We start from the raw sequence: 8,694 nt of genomic DNA on the forward strand, positions 1-8,694 counted from the left end.
TTCCGCCTACACGGGTGTACGATCACCGCATCCACCTCGCCCGGACACGGCGCCGGTGGCCGTGCGGCCTTACCGCTACCCCCAGCTGCGAAGGACGAGCTCGAGCGACGGTGCGCCCTCATGCTCGCCGCGGGCGTCATCCGGATCTCTACGTCACCATTCTCGGCGCCGGTGCTTCTCGTTCGCAAGACGGATGGTACATGGCGCTTCGCATCGACTACCGCGCCCTCAACGCACTCACACCGAAGGACAAGTTCCCCATTCCGGTGGTCGACGAGCTCTTCGATGAGCTCCATGGGGCTCGCTTCTTCACCAAGCTCGACTTACGGTCGGGCTACCACCAGGTGCGCATGCACCCGGACGACATCGCCAAGACGGCGTTCCGGACCCATCATGGCCACTTCGAGTTCGTGGTGATGCCCTTCGGCCTCACCAACGCGCCAGCAACATTCCGAGCCCCGATGAACGATGTTCTCCGTCCCTATTTACGTCGGTTTGTGCTCGTTTTCTTTGACGATATTTTGATCTACAGCACCTCGTGGGCGGAGCATCTACAACACGTCGCCATCGTCTTCAACGAGCTTCGCGCGCATCATCTTCACCTTAAGCGCTCGAAGTGCTCGTTCGGGACGACATCGGTCGCCTACCTCGGCCACGTCATCTCCGCCGAGGGGTAGCCATGGACGCCGACAAGGTGGCGGCCGTCGCGGCGTGGCCGCCTCCTCGTTCGCCACGCGCCCTCCGCGGCTTCCCGGGTCTCGCCGGATATTACCGGAAATTCATCCGGGACTTCGGCATCATCGCGACACCTCTCACGAGGCTTACGCGCCGCGACGCCTTCGCCTGGGATGACGAGGCCACCGCCGCGTTCGAGGCCCTGAAGGGGGCCCTCACGACAGGCCCCGTTCTCCCGGATGCCGGACTTCGCGCGGCTGTTCATCGTCGACCGCGACGCTTCCGGCGTGGGGTTCGGTGCCGTGCTTCACCGGGGCGATGGGCCGCTTGCCTACTTCAGCAGGCCTTTCGCCGCGCGCCATCTCAAGTCGGCGGCGTACGAGCAGGAGCTCATTGGCTTGGTGCAGGGCTGTGCGCCATTGGCGCCCCTACCTTTGGGGGCGCTCGTTCCGCATTCGCACGGACCACTACAGCCTCAAGTACTTGTTGGATCGGAGGCTCTCGACCGTTCCGCAAGCATCGGTGGATCAGCAAGCTGTTCGGCTTTGATTTCACCGTCGAGTACCGGCCGGGGCGCCTCAATACCGTCGCCGACGCTCTCTCGCCGCGACGCTGTCGATGAGGACGGCGCACCTGAAGGGATGGCATTGTGCATCCGTTCGGGCCCCTCCTTCGCCCTCTTCGACACCATCCGCCAGGCTACTGCGGCAGCGCCTGACGCCCAGATTCTGCGGCAGCAGCTGGACGCGGGCGAGTTGGAGGCACCATGGCGTTTGGCGGAAGGGCTACTCTTGCACGGGCGCCGGCTCTTTGTGCCCGACCACGATGATCTGCGACACCAAGTGCTCCTGCGCTGGCCCACTCGTCCGGCCATGAGGGTGTCCGAGAAGACTCTTCACCGTCTCCGCGCCGACTTCTACATCCCCGGGGATCGGGCCTTGGTCCAGGACTGGGTGCGCTCTTGCGAGATATGCCGGCCGCAACAAGACGGAGACGCTCGCGACCGGCAGGGATGCTGCAGCCATTGGAGGTGCCCTCCCGTGTCCGGGCCGACATCTCCATGGACTTCATTGAGGGCCTCCCCAAGGTGGGCGGCAAGTCCGTCATCCTCACGGTGGTCGACCGCTTCTCCAAGTATGCACACTTCATCGCGCTTGGACACCCGTACACCGCCGCGTCCGTCGCTCGTGCCTTCTTTGACGGCATCGTTCGCCTCCACGGGTTCCCCACGTCGATCGTCAGTGATCGGGATCCGGTGTTCACGGGGCACGTCTGGCGTGATCTTTTCCGGATGGCGGGCGTGAAGCTCCGTTTCAGCACGGCATTCCATCCTCGAACGGACGGCCAGTCCGAGGTGGTTAACAAAGTGATCGCCATGTACTTACGCCGTGTTACGGGTGATCGTCCTCGCGCATGGGTGGATTGGCTCGCTTGGGCGGAATATTGCTACAACACCTCCTATCATTCCGCCCTGCGTGCCACACCATTTGAGGTGGTCTACGGTCGGCTTCCACCGCCTATCTTGCCGGTCGATCCGGCGCCGCGCCGGACGGAGGCTGCGGGGGAGCTTCTCCGCAACCGCGACGAGATTCTTGCTGAGGTGCGGCAACGTCTCGTCTCGGGCGCAGCAGCTCGCCAAGCACTACTACGACGGTCATCATCGCGAGGTGGCTTATGCGGTGGGCGGCTCGGGTGTGGCTGCGCCTTCTTCATCGCTCCACCCGGTCCCTCGACCCGCGTGCGAGGCGCAAGCTTGGACCTCGCTACGCTGGCCCCTTCGTCATCTTGGAGCGCGTGGGCACACTTGCATATCGCCTTCAGCTGCCGGAGGGTTCCCGCATCCATGATGTCTTTCATGTGGGTCTGCCGAAGCCTTACCGTGGGGAGCCGCCGGCGGCGCCACCCGCCGTTACCGCCAATCGCCGATGGTCGTCTTCTTCCGAGTCCGGCGAAGGTGTTACGTGCTCAGCTCCGTCGCGGCATTTGGTACTTGCTGGTGCAGTGGGAAGGCCTTCCGGAAGAGGAGGCTACTTGGGAGAAGCGCGAGGAGTTCAGCCAGCACTACCCCGACTACCAGCTCGAGGACGAGCTGTTTGCACGAGCGGGGAGAGATGTTATGACCGGTATTGGTTATGTTAGGAGGGGGCCCAACCATGGGCCCAACTAGGGGCTTAGCCCATTATCAGTTTAGGTCGGTTTAGGGTTTAGCTCTTTATATATCAGATGTAACGATGCAAAAGGATCAAGCAATAATCAGATTCATTATTGCCGACTCCCTGAGGAGTCGGTCTCCCAAAACCCAGCCGCCGCCTTCCTCTCTCCCGCGCGCACGACGGCGCCCAGCCGCCGGCGTCCGCACACCTCTCCCTCCTTCCCCTACAAACTACGCCCTAGGCCCGGTAGAGCTGTTGGTTCTACCATTGCTTCACCATCTAAATTGTTTTTTTTCGAACCATGCATGAGCACTGCATGTATAAAATTAGAAGGGGGGAACCACCGAGGTGGCTATTTTACAGAGTTTACAGAACGACCACCGGAAAAACAGTTCCAGGAAGAAAGCAAAACCGCACGCTTCTAGTCATCGTTACTGAGCTGCTACAAACAACACAAACAGCTAGAACAAAACCAGAGACTTAGGGGCCTGGGAGAGACAAACAACCAGCGCTAGCTAGACTCCACTGCTTCGCCTCATCTTTAATTTGATCCGTTAGCACATTGACTGGCTTGGAGACCTTTTCAAACACTCTGGTATTCCTCTCACACCAGATCGACCAGACGACCAAAATCACAGAGTTTAGCTTTGATCGGCTAGCCGATCAACTAGGTTTTGGTTTTGTGGCTTTTCGGTGGAGGCTAGACGTCAGGAAGAGGATGCTTTGGTACCATGTCCATTGAGATGGGATTGAACGATACCCTCTCCATGTGCTTGGTTACATGTTAATATATGTGTGGGAATAGCCCCCACGGTGGCATACAAGAGTTGGGTAGAATACAGCTGGTATATTATAACATTTTTCGATAAAGTGGTATATTATAACATGTCCTATACAACCCTTATTACAAGTCTAATATGGAAAACATAGGTTGCAACCTACATATACCGATAACTATATGTTGCGTACTCTCGTTTCACAAGTCAGCCTATTTCCTAAAACTCCCAAGAAAAGTAAAATGCTACAGTACTGAAGTGCATTCTTATGCAAGTATCTCTTTTTGTGTGAAATAAGAGATGGCCTATTTTCTTTACAATCTCTAGTTCTCCAAGCTTCTCCTTCTGTTTCTGAGGTTATAAATGCAACCATGATTCCACAAGCATTCCAATTTCAATTTGGTGCGCTATTGTTCGATGCAAGCTCCAAATAATGTCTACTCATACCATCACACACGCTCCACAACAACGGCAACAGAATCTGCTGCATCTTGGGACCTTCTCCGGCCTGCTCGTCTCGTGTGGCCTCCCTCCCTGCCATCATTGCCACCATTGTCGGGTGGTGCCACGTACACAAACGGACCGACTAGGCCGTCGTCTTCGAGGGCGAGGAGTGGCTCCAGAGCGTCGACCACTGCAGACATGTGCGGGCGAGACTTGGGGTTTAGGCTCACGCACTGGTACGCCAGTGCTGCGGCCTTCTGCGCGGCCTTTCCGGCATACTGCCCGGCAAGGTTCGGGTCCATGACACGGTCCAGCCGCCGAGAGTCGTTCAGGTACGGCCGTGCCCAGTCCACCAGGTTCTGCTCCCGCGGTGGTCGGTTCTTGTCGACGGACTTGCGTCCCGTTAGGAGCTCCAGCAGCACCACTCCAAAACCATACACATCGCTCTTCGCGGTCAGATGGCCTGTAGGTTGAAATGCACGGGTGTTAACTAGCTTCGGATTCGAATAACATCCGTGGATTTTATATGTTTGTGCCTTGTATTTACCTGTCATGATGTACTCCGGTGCAGCGTAGCCTTGCGTGCCCATGACCCGGGTCGAGACGTGTGTCTCGTCTTCCTCAGGTCCATCTTTGGCTAGCCCGAAATCCGATAGCTTTGCTTTGTAATCCTAGAGAAGTTGCAAATTTCAAAAAGTTAAATATTTCTACTCAACTGCAACTTGGAGCTGAATATTGACACGAAAATGTCTGAGTTGGAGTATCTGCTGAACTAAACCAATCAGATGGAATATAGATGTAGCAGTGTGCCTAATAGTCAGTAGTGGGATAGACTGAACCAAACCAAATGCACTCAGACTTCCACTACACTCCACCAACTCTGCAACTTAATGAACTGATCAATCACATCAACCAATGCATGTAATCAGCAAGAGTCAGTACGGATGCGCTGCAATAGTTGAATTAGACCCGAAGCCTGACTAAGTCTAGTTGGCAAGGTGTGACCTAGTGCAGTAGTCAACATTTCGTTGTTCAGTAGTTGGCATTTGGCAACCTGACAATTTCAGCAGTTTACTCGCTGCTAATAAGCACGCCTTCACATGGATAATAATCCACCTCTCACAAATGAATCACCAAGTCCTATCCATCTTTAACTGTGAGAGGCACAGAGGTAGGCGAAGAATGGACGTAAGATGAGGTCACGTACCGAGTCTAGCAAGATGTTGGAGGTCTTGAAGTCCCTGTAGATGACCGGGTTCTCGGCCTCATGGAGAAAGGCCAACCCTTTGGCAGCGCCGACGGCGATCTTCAGCCGTGTTGACCATTGCAGCGACGCGGCGTACTCTGCATTTACATCACGCACGAATTTAGTTAATTCAGTGGATTAGATGAAGTTAACCAAAGCTGAAATCATAACAAATTTTTTTTTAACCAAGAGCAAGTACTCCTTTGCTGCATTTACACCTTATTTAATTTTCAGTGCTAGCAGGCTGCTCTCGTTAATAAAGCATGAAGCATCTTTATTTTTGTCCGTTTCCCCAAGGTGATGGAGATGAATCACGAGCGCATGATTTGATCGGCATAATATCGCAACTTTTGACTTACGATCGAGCGAGTATTTAGCTCTGTGTATATGTTGATCCGAAGGCCCCACGATGGCTGGAGGGCCAGTTTAGTGAAACAACTTTGCATAAAGATTTTAAAGTGAAACAACTGAGCCTAGAGAGAGACAACAACTGGTGCAGGTGCGCTATCCCTAAACCACCTTGACACATTCGGATTAATCATCGATGAAACAGATGCCGACGTTGCCGAGACATAGCACCAAGAGCGAAAAAGAAGATATGCCGGTGTGGTGTGGAAATCGATCAAAGTGATTAACAGAAAATGACTCCAGATCTCTCCAATACGTCTCCAGGTATATGCCAAGGGAGTGGAAGATGATGATGTAACTCTAGAAAATGGACAAGTCTAAAAGGCAGTCTGAAGTCTGAACTGAACCCATGAGACAGGTTAATTAGATTAAAGAATCGAAGGGTGCAGAGCAAGGAAAGCCACTCGGATTCATCCGTCGACATATGTATCTATCAATCAAGCTGCACCGGCCGATGGAAGAGCAAGTGGTTGGTAAAAACCGCAGCCCCCTCCATTTGGATTGATGTGTGCGACTCGACCGAATCTCTTTTAGCTTCATGATGCAGCGAGGAAAAGGATATCGGTCGACAGCAATGTCTCAGGAATATCCCTTTCTTGTGGTGTGCAAGGTTAACACTTGCCGCAGTACTACCACTTACACTATTCCTGTAGCGTACGTACGTGTTCAACTGTTGGATAAAACAATATCTCGTTTTCTTGTCGGCAAAAATAGTTAACTGATATATCTAAAAAGTTTCTGTGAGTATGCAAATTAGTTGATTTTTTTTTTGTTTATGTACTTACTTTTGAAGAGATGTTTCTCGAGGCTGCCCCTGGTCATGAACTCGTAGACGATGAGCCTGTGCTGGTCCTCGTAGCAGTAACCGATCAGTTTGACCAGGTTAGGATGCCTCAGTTGCCCCAGGAAAATGACTTCGGTCTGCATCGTAGAATTCACAAATTATTATCTTTCTTGCAGTTCATGAGTCAAATGTAAACGTACTAGTACTACTATTTCACTGGTTTGCTTTCAACTGGTCAAACAGACAATAAACCAGCAAAGGAAGTGTGGCAGAGACGAGCAAGCAAAACAACTGTTTCATTGAATTTGTCCCAGGGATGTACGCATGTTGTCAAGCGTCCACAACTTTCTTGAAAGATCAGGAGTTTATTTTTGCCGAGAGAATATGTCAACACCAAGGAAACTTCTACTTGTAAGAAAAGACTAGTGGTTTGGAATATTAACAGATAAACAATGGAAAAAATCAACAAATTAGAGGGGAGGTAGGTATATGCACAAGACTGATTGGAAGTGCTACAGGTCTACAATACTAATCAATTACAGCAGAAGGGACAATCTTTTAGTGTAGGAAGGTTATGTCATGGTTTCCTGAATCTATTACGTTTCGCTTTCGAAAGAAAAATATGTACGCTCATTGCAAAACTTGTAGTAAGCCATTTCGTAAAAAGAAAGAAACTGTATTCACATGAGCATATAGCTTTCAAATTGACTTGAATTTGAATGCCTGTATATAGCTAACTCAAACTTGTGATCATCATTCAGAGCAGCTCAGCTAACATTTGAATAGGAGACAAATCTCATCGACTAGTGAAGGTAGAGTAGTAGCCATGAGTGCAAATGTGCAATACAAATGAATGGACCGCATTTTCTCGGCAACTAATTTCGGAAATATAAAGCTAGCTAACTAAATAATAACTGTTGGTGTTCGGTGATGAAGAGGGGTGGTAGATAATGCATACGTACCAGCCACTCGTTGTGCCCCTGGTTTCCCTCGAGGTCGAGCAGCTTGACGGCGACGGGCTGGGCGCGGAGGCCGGGCTTGACCTTCTCGTCGACGTAGCCCTTGTAGACGGGGCCGAAGCCTCCCTCGCCGATGAAGTTTGTCATGGAGAAGTCCCTGGTGATGGCGCGCAGCTCGGCGATGGTGAAAACGTGCAGGTTGGAGCCGACGAGCGACAGCGAGAGGTCCTCGGGCGACACCATCCCGCCGTTGAGGCTCAGGTCCGAGAAGGACATCCGCCCGTGCAGCGACCGGCTCGGCCTACGAGGCTTGCTGCCGCTCCCCGACGCCGCCACCTTCGTCTTCTTCTTGGCGCTCTTCTTCTTGCTGCTCTTGCCGGAGGCGGCTGCCGCGGCGGCGGCGGAGTGCGAGCTGAAGCAGCCGAACAGCGACTTCCACGACGACCTCGCCATCGTCGCGCGCGCGTGTCCTTCCGCGTGCCGTCTGCGTGTGTGTGCGTGAGCTAGCTACCGGCTTCTTTGGCCGTATCGGGATATATATACACGCGGACACCGGTGGTGCGCTGGTGCCGGCGTCGATGGCTGTTGGTGTGGCTAGCTTATCGACGGCGGGGTTTGGTCCGGTGTGACTTGGTGAGGGATGGACGGGCGAGATGGCGTGCGGGCTGAGGCTTTTGACTTGGATGGGTCGTCGGCTCGGGAAACCACTGGGCGGGCGGAGAAGGTTTCTGCGCGCCCGCGCCGGCACTTGGAACGGCGCTCGTATCTGGCGTTCTCACCGAGCCTCCTCGTGCGTCCGATTGTGTACTCACGGTTCCGATGGAAGCACGGCGCCGTGTACTTCTGTGTCCGTTTCAGATTGGACCGACGGGATCGAGGAGCAAATGGATTGGAATTTCAGAGACAGCACAGGGTCCAGTCCCATTCATTCAACAACAACAACAAAAGGCAGAAGGTTCAGTAATGTTCTTCATCTGATTGGGTATCTTTCTTCTCTGGTGGTTCAGAATGGCCAACTTGACTGTAATGATCTCTAGAAAGAAGATTATTGTTTAATTTTCCATTCCGTGGAAAGATATATCTTGTGCAGTCTGCCTTCCTTTTGGGAGAATCCATGTTTACTGTGCTTTCAATTTGGGCCCTATACGATTGAGCATGTCGACTGTGTTGGCACTTGGCACACCATTTGCACTTACTGTTCCTTTCTGTACTTGTTTTTACATGTGTTCTTTTCTGTACTTATCAATGT

General features: G+C 52.8%; 1 protein-coding gene across 1 annotated transcript; it reads right to left on the reverse strand.

Annotated features, from left to right (window-relative positions):
• Nucleotides 1-3,850: 3,850 nt before the first annotated feature.
• LOC124701736 (serine/threonine-protein kinase RIPK-like) lies at nt 3,851-7,934 on the reverse strand. Its single transcript, XM_047233827.1, has 5 exons — nt 7,449-7,934; nt 6,488-6,623; nt 5,256-5,392; nt 4,596-4,719; nt 3,851-4,511 (listed from the first exon to the last, which is right to left on the reverse strand). Exons 1-5 carry the CDS (start codon nt 7,896-7,898, stop codon nt 4,054-4,056), a joined length of 1,305 nt encoding a protein of 434 aa, XP_047089783.1. The 5' UTR covers nt 7,899-7,934; the 3' UTR covers nt 3,851-4,053.
• Nucleotides 7,935-8,694: the final 760 nt, after the last annotated feature.

This window comes from Lolium rigidum, chromosome 3 (assembly GCF_022539505.1).
Source record: "Lolium rigidum isolate FL_2022 chromosome 3, APGP_CSIRO_Lrig_0.1, whole genome shotgun sequence".
Lineage (NCBI taxonomy): Eukaryota > Viridiplantae > Streptophyta > Magnoliopsida > Poales > Poaceae > Lolium > Lolium rigidum.